Source organism: Fistularia commersonii, chromosome 11, assembly GCF_037954325.1.
Source record: "Fistularia commersonii isolate RoL2024-O1a breed Wild chromosome 11, RoL_Fcom_v1.0, whole genome shotgun sequence".
Taxonomy (NCBI): domain Eukaryota; kingdom Metazoa; phylum Chordata; class Actinopteri; order Syngnathiformes; family Fistulariidae; genus Fistularia; species Fistularia commersonii.
The window spans coordinates 7,062,330-7,079,417 of NC_141294.1; the positions used below are offsets into that span (position 1 = coordinate 7,062,330).

The 17,088-nt window shown below is 40.5% G+C and overlaps 1 protein-coding gene across 5 annotated transcripts in view; it reads left to right on the plus strand.

The window, feature by feature from the left end:
- Positions 1-17,088, plus strand: part of oxr1a (oxidation resistance 1a) — a 143,567-nt gene that overhangs the window by 65,104 nt on the left and 61,375 nt on the right. Inside the window, exon 1 of one of the 5 annotated variants that reach the window (XM_086154754.1) lies at positions 16,358-16,638. The exons of the other annotated variants lie outside the window; for them this stretch is intronic. Within the exon in view, the coding sequence (XP_086010880.1) occupies positions 16,491-16,638 (148 nt within the window). The 5' untranslated portion in view covers positions 16,358-16,490. Of the gene's footprint in view, positions 1-16,357; positions 16,639-17,088 lie in introns of those variants that run through there. 5 annotated transcript variants of the gene reach the window in all.

Below are 17,088 nucleotides of genomic sequence, written 5' to 3' on the forward strand. Positions count from 1 at the left end.
ACGGATTCTGCGGCCGGAATTAAATTAGCAACTATTCGATACGTCGAAGGGAGCGTCAGGCTGATTGTCAACTCACCCATGTTGCTGCTTTTTTAGTTGCGATTCTTCAACTTTTGTTTGAGCGCTTGTCCTTGAAAGCGGTATTTCTAAGTCCCAGCATGACATCACGCGAGGAGCTAATCACCGCCACAGTTGACAGTTATGACCAGCACTGCAGGCGGTACACAGACGCTTCGCTGTCTTTGTGTTTGATGTTATTGTCTCAGGTGGCATGTCTCTTGTGTTTTTCACATCCGTATTATAGCCAGGGGTGACGATTACACGCCGCACAAGCCACTGAGAGACATATCTCTGCGTCTGAGAAAAAGTGAACGACCTCTTGATATGTTGATATATTTTAAAAGGAGAAGATAGTACTGGATTTGACCTTTTAAAGACAATAAATGCTGCTTTAAAATAAATTTTACAAAGATTTGAGGCTCGTATGACATCCACATTTGAAGTAAATGTGATACGCAACTTTATGCATAATGTGTAATTATGAGCCTGTGTTGTAGGCCACAAGAGAAAGGGCTGAGATTTTGAATAATCTTAAAAGACACTCATGAAATCAGACTTGTGATGCAAAACCCACTCAGGTCAATGGTTTTAGGAACACCCCTTTGACCACACATATTTGATTGCAGGAGAAAATGGAAAACTAAGTCAATAATATCCAGGATATGGAACCTCTGGGTTTGCAAGCATTAATGTATCATCTTCTGGAGGAGTTTTACTTGGAACACACAATAAAATACCCAAGTGAAGTACAACTACCATAGCATTATATATCAATTGAGTACCTGAGTAAATTACATTACATTACAGTCATTTAGCAGACGCTTTTATCCAAAGCGACTTACAAAAATTGCAATTCAATAACTGAAAATCCAAAGTACCAGTTATTCAGAAGTCACCACTCTGCCAAATAACCATCTCAAAACCAATGTAATGCAAATGTTCTAAGTTCTTTCTAATTGAGAATTCAATTTATCACCCCGTTTCATACCATTCGCCGGTGGACATATTTTACATAGTTGTGCTACTGGACAGTATTAAGATCCATTCCTGCCGATACCTGAAGTGCAATAGAATTGTTTAACGTCTGGAACTTAAAGATAATTCACAAATCCAAATAAGCAAGATACTCTGTTACTCAAGATACTCAGATACTCTGAGTATGACTGTTCTTTTGAGCTTAAGTAATGGATTGTGTAATGCATGTTATTTTGTAAACTGAGTTCACCCAATTTAGGACTTTGCAATATAAACACAGTAATATTGTCAAAAGTTTATCCGAAATAATGCATCACTTCACTCAACCCTATAGATTTTTTAAATCTCACAGGGATATAAAATAACACTTTGGAAAACGATTTAGATTAACTTAAATATTGCTATGCATCCTTTCTGTGTATTGATCAGCTTAGGTGGCTACGGCTAACAAGGCTGTTTGGCTTTTAAACTTGTCTGTCGGTCCTCAGTTACTCTTCGCTACCTCAGACTTTGAGATGTTGGTTGCAGGTTGAGAAGTATTTTCCCAGCGTGTCATTTCCAGAGGACTTGTGCTGATGGTTAATGGAGCCATTTAAAGAGCTCTGTAGAAGTTGTGAGTGAATACGTGTGGTTTGACAGAAAGTGCTGTTCATGCAGAAATCAACTCAGCCATCATTCTGAACATTTAAACCAAACCACAATTAAAAGGTAGAGAATATTAAAATCCATTTTACTGTCCAAGTGCCCGCGGAATACAGAAAAGACCATATGATTGCCGCCCCTCCATTTTGAAATCCATGAGAAGTTAGTTTGTAACAATGCAGCATTGGTATCAAGCCCTTACTTGCACCACTGAAAGTAATAACTTAGTATGATGGATGGATGGAGAGAGAGGAAGAGCTATCTATCCCACTCCGACAGCAGCACCCAAAGCCATGCCACGATGCTTTTGCCAACAGAGCTGCTTGTGTGCATTGAGATAAGCCTGAGCCTTCTTGCCTTGGCGCTATAGGCGGGTCACGTAGCACCGGAAGGCAGCTTAGCTACACCGCAAATCCAATGGAGGGTCTTTCTCTAAACCTCTCTTACTTTCACGTCCATACACGCACCCCTTTTTTCTGTTATTTCAAAAAAACGTCTTTCTTCCTCAAGGTTCCTGATGTTTTTGCTTTCACTTGTGCATCTCCCTGGTTGACCCTAGGGACTCGTGTGATTATCGCTCCTGTACTGTCCACCACCAAGTGAACATTATATTTAGTTGGGAAATAATGGATTATCACAGGCATAATCCAAAGCAAAGGAACATATAGAGGGGTTTCCTTTTAAGATTTCAATATTCTGCAGAATCTTGTAAATAATCTGTGCTCTGGAAAACAGTCTGATAGGACAAGAGTTGTCTTTCAGATGTTTGTTAGAACCGTGTAACTCAAAATACCCAGTGAGCATTGATAACTAATCTTTAATATCGGGCATTCATCTTCAGATTTAGTTGAACAGCATGTTGTGATTGCATTTTCTGCAAGTTTCTATTCTAAAATTTGTTGGCTTGAAAATCCTGATCCAGTGGTCAACAAATCAAATCTTGGTCATTTGTGCTTTGTTTTTATTCTGCTTAGTTATATTGATTGGAATAAACATCAGTTCAAAAACAAAATGGGAGAGAAATCTTATCTATCTGTGTTCAAATCACATTTTTACAAATGTTTTAAGAGAAAATATTGTATCAGACTATTTCTTTACAAATCTTGTGTTCTGGATGAAATTCAGCGATAGTTGGGTTTTATTTATCATGTATATTTGTTTCATTATTAGGGCTTTTGCAACATTGAAAGTGCCAGTAAACCCTCATTCAGAAAGAGGCTGATCTCTATCTCTAAACTCTTATCACTTTAAAATCAAACACTGGTATGTTGTCAACCTCTACTGGTTCGCCTATAAAACTCAAATATTAACAGAATTGGAATTTTGCCATTTTACTTAAAGAGGAACATCCGGATATCAAAAGATTTATGATTAGTTAGCAGAATATTCTCAACTATTGACACCAGCATTTGGTCACTTTAAATTATAAGTTAAAATCAGCCAAATGTAGGATTTAGTTGAGAATACATATAAAACAAACGTGTTTAATGTATAAAAAAGTTATCTGCAAAGGGCCCATGTGACTCATCAGTGGCTAATGTTGAATGTCACTGACTCCTAAGTAGAGATCGGTTGACAGATGTCTCGTTGAGTATTTCAGGATCTAAAAGTCAGTATAAGATGTCGTGTGTTCAATTGGCTTTCAGATTTGTCAAATAGAAATTATGCAGCCTGAAATGTGAAATATAATATGGGTGACATAACAGTTGTTTCATTTTTCAGGCATTCCCATCTGTTTTTATTGCCAAAATGATTGCTTTCCCCATTCAAGAGTTTTCAGTGGATAATGTGGTTTGCAGACTTCAGATATTCAGGGGTTCAATCAAATTGGCTTGTTCCCCCCGCGCTCTTGGTATTTTTCCACACCCTGGCGGCTTAAGACAGATTTAGTAATATTGTAGAAGAACCTCCACAGACTATCCACTAAAGGTGGAGGGGGGCGCAGGGTACTGCAGTTTGTACTTTGCATTGATAAGAAGAGCCTGACAACCAAATGGCACTGGGGCTGCTCTCAGACTAAGCAGTATAAAAGGCAGCTAAATCCCTGTATCAACGCACACCTTAATTGGGATATCGGATGTTTAATTTTTTTCCAACCTCAAATGAAATGTTTTAAAGTATGCTTTTTGCGCAGCATGCTTGCAAAAACAGGCAGCATGTCGAACGGACAACTTCGGCATCCTCGACGTTTGTGTCCTCGTGTCCCACTTACTTTCCCGCTTTGTAGTATCCACATAGCAACACATGCATGACCGCCATCTGAAAACACACAAACTCCACAGCAAGAGAGAGCTTTCAAGCAGTTTTCAGAAAGGTTAATAGTGCGCTTTAGTCACCTCAGACAGCAATGGAGTAGCTTTGACGCTAATATTGTTACAGGAACAGAACGTCACCGCTGTTTATCCAGGTTTAGAATTTTCACGCTTCGCTTATTGTTCTCTGAGCTTCAGTCAGTTTCTCATCCAGACCAAACCAACTACTTGGCTGAAATAATTATTGCTCCCTAGTGACATCCCAGAATTATTTTTTTGTTTGTTTGTTTATCTATATATGGTGATAAAAGGCAAAGGAAATAAAAGCGGAGATGGTCTGCTGTGTTCCAAAGCTTGAGCACCGTTCGCTGATTGATCTGCAGTGGCCTTGTTTCTATTTGTCCCCCTGAGAGGATGACAAAGCACACGGCCATCTCTGGTTCCATCAATTGCACCCTGAACAGGTTTCACTCAGGGGGAAGATTCATGACTAACCCAAGTTAAGCGTCACTTTTGCCCAACGTCTCGACCAATATACGAAGCGTAGTTCAGCACGGCGTCGAACAATTTATGGTTTTAACAATTTATGATGAAAATCCTGACTTTTAGAGGAAAGGTCAGGGTTTTTGTTTTTCTGCGCGTGATTGTAAACATCCAGGACGCACCTTGGATGAAACAATCACTTATACTGAGGTTGCTTCAATGTCATGAAGCTCCATATGATGTCAGTGTCGCCGCAAATGTCCTCTTAATATTTGTATGACATTTATCATTTCAAAATGTCCCCGGTGACTATGCACTCGGCGCCTAAATCAATTGTGTTCATGAAAGCGGCACCTATGTTTTCGAGAAGGGAATGATGTCAAGTAGACTTCCACATTTACTCGTTCCAAGGGCAAATGCTGATTTTTATCCACAGCAGCCCATCACATATATGAGTCAACACTATGAAGATTTAAATCCCTACAACTGCTCTGACTCACAGTTCGGCCAGAAGCAGAGACCACACAGAATTGTGTCCAAGGTCATTTTTTTGTTGTTGTTGGGCTAGTTTGTTTTTCTATTTCTCTTTCAAGACTGCAACAAAAACATTTACATTCGCTTCTGTAGTGCAAGCGATGTTTGGGAGGAAAAAAAAAAGTAAAAACAAAAATGGAGAAACTTCTGCTGAATTTACTGCAGCAATACAATAAAAAAAAGATGGAAACGGATTTATTGGCCTGCCGATGTAATTACGTTGACCAGGGGTCTCCTGGTGGCCCTCCTCTCATTGGGTTCAATTTATAAATGCCAAAGAGCTAGTAATCCCACTGTTTCCCCACTTAGTTTGGAAAGGGCTCTTGCCATCCTCTGGCTAGGATTGATTACATGGAGCTCAAATGAAGAGTAAGCAGTTTTCCGCCCCTGAATGCCAGCACTGGACCCCGTTATTGATTCATTTTGCAGCCGAGGGAAAATAAGATCTGCCACTTCACATAACTGTTGATATTTGTTTTCCTTTTACTCATGAATTTATAGACTCCTTTTATTTAAAACCCGGTCCATTTTTACCCCTTCCTGTATCTAATATACATGTTGAAGAGAGAGGGGGATCTGGTGCGAAGCGGTATTTTCTTCTCCAAACTTAGAAAATTAATCAGTGCCTTAAAGGAGCACGCACAGTAAAAATGGCACATTTATGGATGATATTTGCATAAAGGTTGAATTCACAGAAATATGGAGTGTCAGTGGGAACAGATTAGTTCCAGCCATGTCGATTTGTCACAAGTATTACTGTTTTAAATAATGCTGATCCTCAGCGGTGTTTTATCACTGAAGTAAACCAAACTCTTTCCTCTGGTAGGGGACATTTGTAAGTACGATTTAGTGTCTGAAAGAACCACTCTACTTATGAATCTCTGTTTACTTTGCAGCATTGAAAGGATTCTAGCATCGATACAACAACACTTAGATTGAGCCACGAAGTTCATTTAAGCACTAAAAAATAAAGCCCACCCACGCTCTTCTTTTTTTTTTTTTTTTGTTTCATCTGACCTTCATCGGTAGACTGAGTTATTGCCTGGGCAAAATTAATTGAAGGAACCGTTTTCATGATTTGAATTTGAATTTTTGAAGTAGTGCATCAGCAAGTATATGTGCTGGCATATTGATGATAGATCTTGCAGTCTCGTGTACCTGCAGGCATAACTTTGGACTGTTAAAGTTGTTTTTCTAGTGATAAATATGCAGTAATGAAAAAAAAAAAATTGTTCTCACTAATGCGGCAAATGTTTTTCTTCATTTGTCTTACTGGCTGTCTAATGAGCTAGTGGAGAACTGCCGGATGCCTCAAAAAGTTCACATCGGTTCACATGTTACTTTTATTTTTTTTATTTATTTCATTATCTACGTTTCCATGTCTCAACTATATTCAGCTGTCCACTGAAAGCGTGATGTATTTGCCATAAAGTATCTGTATGTGTGCGCACTCACACGCAAGGATTGATTTCAGTGCAACTTTGCACATGCTCAGAAAGCTATTCTGTATTTCAAATCAATGGCTATTGTTTGAGAGATCTTTAGCACAGGGTCCGTCCTGTTGACAGTTTGATTTAAATAATGATAAATAATCTGGTCTAATGTTAAGCACAAGTTGCAAAAGTAGTCATCCGGAGTGACTGAACGCATTATTTCTAATCTTGAAAATGTAAATCATTCTAAAAATCATACAGAGATTGGAATATAACAATCATAAGCCATGTTTACAACCCGCTGCTTATTCTGGCCTTTTTTTCCCAATTTTTGAAATCTGTTCCATAATGTGGTTTGAGATTGATATTTTATTCGCATTACATCTTTCAAACACCTGGATATTCATATTTAGCAGGGACTCAACACAATTGAAAGACTATTTTGGCATTTCCTACATCTTTATAAATCTGTCAACATTTTTCATTTTCCTAAGTGATCTCTTTGATGCTTAAACTGCTTAGTGTCTGGATAACACTTACTAATTGCACTTAAAAATCCACCCTATGACACCCATGGCTGCACAGAGGGCCACAACAACAGTTAAGTGGGAATGTTTTACAGTTTTGCACTACATCGGTCCTTGCAAATACATCTTCGCCCATGATTATCTTGACAGAAGATGATGATGTGGAATCCTGTTCTAATACGGTTGGAGTCGAGCTTCAAACGAGCTGTGATTATTACTCATCCACATCCACCTTGAGCCCTGCTTCCCGCCCTCCTCATCCTCCTTTAGCTCCTCTTATTAGAATGTACCGAGCTTTGTATTGTACATGCTCCAGGGCCACGTTTGCTATGCACTGGTTTATCCAAGAGGAAGAGTAGCTAGAGGACAGGATTTAGCTGGCCAGTTCAGTACACTGTCTTCTCAACATGGGTCATTGCTCTGGACATTCACTGGAACGGCAACGCTCTGAAAAACTGTCACAAGGAAGCATAATAACAAAAGAAACATTCATCAGATTCGAATGATTCCCTCTTGTTCCATTCTGACTGCAGTAAACATCGTCGGAGGTACAGCGTTGTGGAAATAAAGGGATTAAAATAATAAACATAGGCAAAAATTGGTCATATAAAAAATGAATTGAATTTATTTTGAGCAACAGGATATTTTTGTAATACCCTGATCATTTTTTTTTTCTTCAGTTCAGAAATAATTGTTATAAACCGCCAATGCACAATCAACACTCATAAGGATGCAGGGTCATGACTCTGCCATCATTCTTGTTTTGAGGTGTTTTTCCCTTAGATAATAAACTAGGGTCTTGTGATATTAATAAAGCAACTTCACTTGATTAATTCTCATGTAGGAATCCCATCTCGTCATCTGCTGCCCTTCAACCCGGAGGATAAACAGCTTGCATACAGACTATAACAGGATTAATGATCACCTGTGAAAATAATATGGATGATAATAATTTTCAATGATGTTCATCTGCTTTTTTTGTAGGATTGAACAGTTGATCAAAACTGATCTGTACATTTTATTAGATAGCCTAGCTTTGCATGAGGACAAGCAACATTTTGGAAAAGCAAGGAAGAATCTTGATTGCTTCCATCTATGTGTTCAGAAAACTCAAGTTGTTTACTCTTGAAACTTTGTCTTAATTTGAACTGAGGACCGTAAGGATTTAATAGATCAATGTCTCAAAGGCAGCGATCAGATCTAGACTCAATGTCTGCATTTATATGTATCTTTATCTGCAGCTATTTTAATTATGGCTGTCTCTTTACAATGACTTATCTATCGCAACTAGATTTAATTGAAACAACTAATGTATGCCTAAAAATGGTAAGGTCTTTATTGACTTAGGCCTGATTAAAGTGGTGATATTTTTTTTTTTTGTTTTTTTAATAATAATTTTTTCAAATTTACTCTTTGAAGTGCATGCAGAGCCAAATGCTGTAGGGAAAACACACAATTGTATAGTGCGATCCACAACCTCCCAGTCAATGATTTCACAAAAAAAACAAGGGTGGGGGGGTGTTAAAAGAAATTAGGGATTAGGTCAAGAACACAAGCTCACCTCAGCAAAAACTTAGTAAAGTTAGTAATATTTTTTCAAAATACAACCATCAGTCTGAATGTTTCTCTTCCTCCCCCTCCCTTCTATTCATGTCTTTCTTATGGCTTGCACCATTTTAAAATTCTCTCCGCCGTGTCTTTAAAGGACTTTATTAACTCCAGTGCCGTATATGAAAAAGAAAAAGATTACAGAAAGGAAAGCTGCCAGATTGAAAAATGTCCAAGAGCTGCTGCATTGTTTCAAAGTCAGAAAAGAAAACCCTGCGCTCAGCTCTTGCTCAGCATCATCTCAGCACTCCCCTGTGTAATAACAAAAAAAAAACTCTAATCATGCTTATTCTGTCAGATTGAAAGAAAATAAGGCATTATTTTTTCTGTCAGCACCACATATTGCTTTGTTTTGGATCAGATGGATGGGTTTGGCCTAGAAAACAGCAGTATGATGTGCACGGTGATATCTAAATTGACACACTGACACAACCTGAGTGTTCGGCGTGCTTCATTTCCAGTGTGACTCATGAATGCAACCCCCACCCTGAATGTTACCTCCATTTAGCAACATTAACAGCTCACACCTCCGATGATCCAATATGTCTCCTGCTCATAATTTAACCAACAAATTATCCATTTACCCCGTCTCCTAGGGGGAGAGATTCATTATCCAATTTAATGTACTGGTGAAGCCGAAGATATCAGGTGATAGACGAGGAGTGTCCAGGGTGAGGACAGGTTTACAACAGACGGCGAGAGTACAGAACCTCTTGCCATCCTTGTTAGATTTAAGATGTCCATTTGGCTGTAATTTCCTCTGATCCCAGAGTGCATTGCTATATCTGGTCACAGTCTGATTCTAATGCTTGTAAAGGAACATTGAAGGGGGGGATTATGTCGAGCAGCCTCTGAGCATTTTTTTTTTTTTTTGCTTCTGTTGTAGCTGAGTGATTCATGGGAGGCTTCTTCGGCTAATGATGAAATATATGGCTCGGTCCGAGTTTAAAAGAAAGCAATTAACTCTCGGAGAGTTCAGTGCAGATAATAAAGTGAAAACTGACATAACAGAGTGTTTGTTTTGTGAATTTGCCCGGCGACGCCTCAGTCGTGTCAGGTTTATTGTGGGATCAACCTTCAGAGCGAGGCGTGACTTTATTATTTCAATAAATTGTCTCAAAGAAGAAACCAGTGACGCGTGTCTGATAAGCGTCCCTTTCTATTCTTTTTCCCTTTGTCGCCTCTCCTTTCCTGCACCTAAGAGCCAACAACTTCTGTTGGGTGAAACATCACGGACAACTCAAATAAATTGGAATAGGCACGTGGTGGAGAAGATGGTGAAAGAATGGAAGGACGGGGTCTTTAACTCCACAAATAGATGTGCTACCCACCCCAAGCCAGCGGTCATCATTCAGCGGTCATTATTGGTCGCCTCCCAGGGTTGGCCTCAGGTGGTGCAGACACCCACACAGGATATATGACTGTGAGCAGGGGCAGTGGAAGTGTTGCTGAAAGATGGTGTGCTCTGAAGCCACCAGTCATCGATCACCGCCAGCCACCCCGTAGAGCCGACCCAAGAGGGGAACTTTGGCAATAACAGCAGACTGAATTGTCACAGGGGTTCGTCAATTGTCAGACTTGATGGCGCAACACTTCAGCTATCACCTCTTTGTTTTCTGTCTGCTTTCAACGTAAACGGTATGCAGGAGGAATCGTTTCCCCTCTTCTCATTTATTTGATAAATGACCGGACTGTTCTCATTCAGCGGGCTTATTTGAAGTTCATTTTGTATTCACTTTACTTCGTGTCTGTAAAGAAACTAAAGGCGCCCCTCTTTAGATGGTTTATTTAGCTCTGTTTGTCTACTTTCTCTCATGGCATGAGGGGAAACTTCATGAATCAGTGAGGGATGCATGAAAGATGACTGACTGTGACTAATGGCTTACCTTCAGAAATTAGGACATCGATGGCATGATGGGACTCTTTTTTGATTATATATTCTCGAAGAGGGATGGCGTTGCTGTAGTTACAACAGTACTTTTGCCAAGTTGTGCACGGGTTACTTTTGAAATGATTGGTTCCTCTCACATTTTCTTAGACCAGTAGTAAGGGTAGGATCTTTATATTGTTTGATTACTCTTCATGATGATGGCACGTTGGACAGAGAAAACAGCATGGTGGAAATGATCTGGTAGTTTTTTGCCTAGTAGCCTCTAGACCGTCCCTGTTGCTCCTCTGCTGGCATTGGTCAGCACCATCTGCTCCCAGCGCCTCCTGCAGCTGGACTACTGTAACTCCCATCAGGTGGGCTGTAAATTGAGCATCGGTGGAAAAAAAATCTGGAAAATCCTCATTTGTTTGTCCTTGGAAGTTACCGGAGTTTAACTGATGCCGTACTCCTCTTACACACAGATTTACACCCAGCTGCCACCGCATTTGGCCATGCTACATTACAGCTGCCACCAGGTGTAGCTTCAGCACTCATGACCGCCTCATATTCCAATAGCAGCGTCTCAGAAATGCAGCTGTGTCTCTGCTCGGATAGGCTGATTAGATCATTTAACCCAAACATCTTGCTTCCATCATGATGTTAGTAAAATCAGTGTTTTTGTTTTGTTTTTAAAATTGTGGTTGTCGATGTGTCACTGTTTGGTTGCGATTGATCTCACGAACAATGGTAATGCAGGCTAGTGCACTTCTTAATGTGTTTATGAAATTCTTCAAGTAATCTGGTGTCTGGCTCAATGCCAGCTATTGTTTTTGGGTTTGTTTGGTTTTTTTTTTTTTGAGAGATGCAACGCATTCATGTGGCAGTCAAGCTTTGTTTTTTTTTTTTTCTTACGGAATATTGATCAGATGCTTTGTCGTTATTGTTTTTGACCTCATCTGACCGGCCGGAGGTGCATCTGTGCTACCACAACTTCACTACCTCACCCTATTCATGTGTCATGCCGTCACCCTGTTGTCTTATATTTATCCTTGTTGGTCTCAGCCCACTCGCATCCTGCCTGTTTTTGTTTGTTTATTTTATTCTTGTCATTGCTATTGTCACTCTGTCTATGTTGTCGCTTAGTTTTGGTTGTCTATTTTCACCCTTACTGTCTCTTTTTTTTCTCATTCTGTTCATTCCCATCCTTGATGTTGTGGCTGTTGTTCTCTCTTGTGTATTTATTTTTGGAAGTAGTTTGCTTTTTCTAATTGCCTTCTAATTGTCTGTCTGTTTATATTTATATTCATTTTTATTGAGACTTATAACTGCTACACTGCTGTGACAAAAGAATTTCCCCTATGGGGATCCATAAAGTTGATCTTATTTTCCCATTCAATGTTAATTGAATGGCAGCATGCACCTACTGCACGCTGGCCAGCTGGCCGAGGAAAAAATTGTTTGATCCGCGTTTTCCGCCTATGAATTCAGTATTTGAAGGCTGCCGGGATCGTTAAGAACATTCTCATCTGTTGTAGTGTTGAGAGTTCTTAAGAGGCAAAACTTTCTCAAAGAGAGAGCCTGAGAGAGGTTTGGATTATCTGACAAGAGCTGGTAAATATCTGTGATTGCAGCCATTGTCTTGATGCCTCCCCGAGACTCCTTCAGCACATTAATGTCTTCGTCGGTCGTCATTTTGTTGATGCTTCTCATATAATCAAGCGAACCACTAGCTGAGCCCTTCGTGCTGTATATTCAGCATTTCCTCTGCAGCTGATGAAGTGCCCAAGGAAATGCAATGTGAGATCTATCACATCTGAGGAAGTCATCTGAAACAATCTCCCCTGGCTTACACACCTCCACGAACCTTGCCCAATTACCACACATTGAAAGGCTTGTTTGTGTTCGCCAGCAGGTGCAATCATGTCGCATGAGCGAGCTCTCTACTGCATTTCCACCATAAACAGGAAAAGTCTGGCTTAGGAAAAAAAAAGAGCAGATTGTGTTAAAACGTGTGTACATAGTGTGTGAAAATTGTAATGCAGCCACTCTGGTGCGCACATGCTTGAGCTCTGCTTACGTAATGTTGCTTGCTATTCAGTCCATCCATTGACAGTCGAAAAGTGGCAGCTCCCCAGAGGCCTTCATGTTTGTTGTTCCATAATGAAAGCGCTCCTCTTTTCGGGATTAGGCTGCAGCCTACCTGGCTCTCAATGGGGAACTGCTGAGATTAACACTCTTTCCCCAGTGCAGCACTCTTAGACGGGGGACAAAGCCCCGCAAACAAGGCCCTCTCAGGGCTTTGGCTGGCAGCTGCTGATGCTTGGTGGTTTTGATGATGTTGCAAAGTAGCAAAGGGCCTGCCCGCTCTGCAGTCATTATAGAGAATTATTCTCAGATCTGATCACGGTGTGTTTTAAAAAAGTAAATTAAAAAAAAAAAAAAAAAAGAAATTGTTGCAAAAGGTGTATAATTTGTATTTTGCGGTGCGAACTAAGGGAATGGGGCTTTTATCGAAAGATTGATTTGTGAGCAAAACAATTAATGTGGTGAGGATTAATATGGAAGGAAGGAAAATAAAGAAAACTAAATTATGATTTAAGAATTTATATATGCTTATTCAACACATTTCTTTGCAACTATCTGCCATTGCTATTCCAGAAGTGTTTGCACACTTTTGAAGCAATAGCAAGAGTTTGGATGACTATAAAATAGTACTAAAAATAGCTCAAAAGTTGAGTTTCTCTAATACATTTTAGTCACAATTGTTTAGTTGTTAAGTGCTTGTTTAGTTTTTGCTTTATATGTATACAGTCTCTGTGTAGTAAAGATTACTAAAAATAGCACAAAAGTTGAATTTCTGCAATACATTTTAGTCACAATTGTTTAGTTGTTAAGTGCTTGTTTAGTTTTTGCTTTATATCTCTGTGTAGTAAAGTTAGACTTCTTAAAAGTAGCTAACGTCACAGATGTGAGTTAAGTTTGGCTTCGTCAGTACATCAACCATGTTAGTTTAAGTGGACCAAAGTGGAACATTATTTCAGTGCCGTGTTGTCTCATGTTATTCAGATGGGCACAAAGGGAATTCTGTGGCCACACTTGGATTTAATTAGAGGCCGGAGGAGCTCTCACCGAAAATAGGCCAAAGTGTATTCGGCTGTATGGTTTCTGCTTAAAGTTTATCTCACATCTTGCAAGATTGAAAAGCGCAGTGAATGAAGCCAGTGCCGCTCCCACTGAGGATGTTATGGATGATTTGATGAACACTCTGGGCAGCCGTACAGCAACACTGTATATCACGCAGCTACAAAGAACCAACGGGGGCTACTGGGCCAGTCTGAAGCCCATCTGAGTGCCAAGTATACCTGCAGGGACCAGCGCAAGGTCAGGAAGGAATAGGCTAGAGCTGGATAATATAATCACATACTTTTAGTTTTTAAGTTGTTGCAAAAACTTTTGGGGTCTCACAAAACAAAGGTGCTGTTTATGACTCTTATCTCACATGGATTTACTCACATTACATATTCTGAGAGCCCATTTAAGTCTCAATACAAGGCCCTTTTATTGATTTCACTCAACTAATGTTTTATTATTCATCTGCCAGGAGGATCATCATAACCATCTAGGATGTGAATAAATACTCTGAATGATTTTAATTTCGTCTCGCTTGAATGACTTGTCTAGCCGTTCTCTTCCTCGGGGAGATTGTCTGTCTGCTGCATCACTGGTCTGTTTTACAGCAAGAAATGTGGTGGAAGGGTGTAGTAGGCAAAGGAAAAGCCTGTTAGATATCTGGTTAAGCCCTTTTGGCATATTTTGTTTTCATCATCCTTTGCCTTATGCATCATCGACACCATGACTTTTTGATAGCCAGATGCTCCGCTGTTAACTCAAAGCCTCGCCTTCTTTACATGCTCTAACATGCTCTTTGTTTCATATCCAGTTACATTAAGTTCTGTTTGTTTTTATTCTGATTGCAACCCCTGTTCACTTAAATTTTGAAATTTAAGTAGACACTTCTCCCTTTAGCCAGCAGATGGAGCACATTCTTTATTGAATATGCCCCTAACTCACTCTCAAATGACACCAGCTCAATGCATTCACTTTAAACGCCATCTGTTCAATTTAAACAGCTGTTTTTAATTTCAGATACCAGGAAGCAAAAACATGCACTTGCTTTGTGTCAAACAGGGGTTTGGAAAGATGTCTACCAAGTTAAACCACCTCTGATGTGAGAGGAGCGAGGACATGGATTCAGGCCCATCTTTCTGATCATGTCTGCCGTTCACCTGACACCTTACAGGATTTCTTTTATTTAATACTTCCAACCACTGCTACGCTCCTGGATGAATAATGCATCCTGGTCATTGTGGTTGATTACCTAAGTCCGTTGCCAAGTTCCTCTGCTCAGCTCTGGTCTGTTGGTTTTTGACTTCACGTCACCCCTCACCCTCCTCCTCCTTATTAGAGGAGCAGGAACGTATAATTCAGATTTCTTTGTGTTCTCAGAGGTTTCCCTTGAGCGCAGGACGGTGCTCTTGCTCTCGATCCGAACATCACTCTTTATAATGATCTGATTCGGCAGGTGGTATCGGACGGCTGTCATTCTCTTGGGTGCTACAGGAACATATTCTAGCAACTTCCCAGCAATCCACGGGGTCCAAGCAAAGGTGCATTATCACGTGCATTGTTATCCAGGTTGTAAAAGTTGGGAACATGTGGACGATCCCATTCGAAAATCATTTCAAGATGTTATCGCAGATGAAAAACACTTGAAGATTTTCCTCTTTGTGAACCACATTTATTGTTTTCCAGATAGCCACAAATAACCGAAAATTAACCCTTTCTAGGATCTTGACCAGAAAAAAAAAAACAGAAAATAAATAATAGCATTATTAATGAAAAATGTCTTTGTCTCATCTCTTGACAGATGAGACAAACAGCCTTTTCTTTGAATTTAACAAAAAAATAATTGTTCTTCCACTGCAGATTAAATACCCTGCATTCTGTATCTATTTTTCTCTTACCTAATCTTTTCGCCATTATTCCGTGTTATTTGACAGAGGTGTGTCCAGGATTTTTTTTTTTTTTTTTTTTTGAGGGACGGGTTTCAGATAAGGCACAGACTGCAGAAGGGTGGAATAGAACGTTACATTCAATGCACATACAAGTCACGATTACGTGGCCCGAATTGAGGAAAAAAAAAAAATCATCATGCATCTCTGGTATTGTTCAGGGCCCAGGCAAAATGTGGAGGGGGGCCAGATACGGCCCCCAGGCCGTAGTTTGGGGATCACCATCTTAGACCATGGACGGAACAATGGACGGAACCATGGCGCAGCAGTTAGCGCTTCCAACTCAAAGCAGGTCCCTGGTCCGCCACTAGCAGGTTGCCTTTCTATGTGCAGTTTGCATGGATCTATCAGTCATGCAGAAAGTTCATAGGAGACCCTCAATCACTCAGACGTGCAAACAAGAGTGACTGTTTTATTTTCTCTATGTGGTGTAGGAATGAGAGGGTGAACGGTTGCATGTGGTTGCATGTGCATATGTGGCCCGGTGATTTGACAGGTGACGGCTCAGGGTGAACAGTGCCTCTCGCCCGAATGAAAGCCGGGATAGGCTCCTGCTACATGGGTAATAGTTGAATCTATGAATGGATGAATCGTCTTTAACTCTGTTTAGCCTGTTGCACTTAAGTTTTGATCAATGACGAAATAAATATATTTTGAAAAAAAAAATATCATAAATGTCACGAGAGCCAGCCTGAGTGGTATTTGCTTGAAGCTCGATTGACAGAGTGAATACATACTTTCAGGTGTTTGCCAGTACTATGTTGTGGGATAGAGTACTGCAAAAGTGCTGCATAGCTCGACTCCACTAGGTGTCTGCAAAAAAAGAAAAGTCTGCACTTGTTGACGTGGGCTATTAGAAATAGTTCCTGTTTAGGAATGCGCCTGTCAGAGACATCTCACACCGCAGGTTTCGGTTCGTTGCTTTATGCCAACGTTGCGTTTTGCGCACTGGCAATGGCCCTCGCAGTCTTCTGAGGGGAACCGCGGGTTCTGCACCCCCGCAGGCGAGCAGGGTTCCGAAAGTTGCAGCGAATATGGATTACCGGTATTTACTTTCTCTGACTGGTAGCGGAGCAAGAGCTGTCAGGGACGCGATCTCGCAAAGACTGTGGGCCGGACCCGGGCAGGAGACAGTCCACACGAAACCTGAAAACGACCCGGACCTAAGCCTCCCCAAAACAGGTTGGTCTGACACTAGTTTCGGTTGTAAAAGAGAGAAAACTTTGTTGTTTTGCTGTTCTGAAAGCCAGCCCACACTGTCAGCCTCCCGGCGGCGCGCACTACCGAACTCCCTTGGAAAAACAGCCATATTTACGTTCCACACAAATAACATGCCGATAACCTCAATTTTGAGGGCAAACAACCCCATAATTCATTCTAATCGATCATCGATCTTCAATTCGGCGTGGTCTTATTCTTAGTTCTCGAAGTGTGTCTTCTGTTAAGTTTGGTTTTTTTTTTCTCAGTATGAGCTCCACCGCCCTTCTGCCACGACAGTACATCAAAGTTTAATGACAAAAATGACACACTTGTCGAGCTCAGAGACAGGAGTTTGCTTAAGGAAGAAATCGCGCTTTGCAAACGAAGCCGTTGACTGCAGCCATTACTTTCCAGACGTGCGTGTGTTCCACC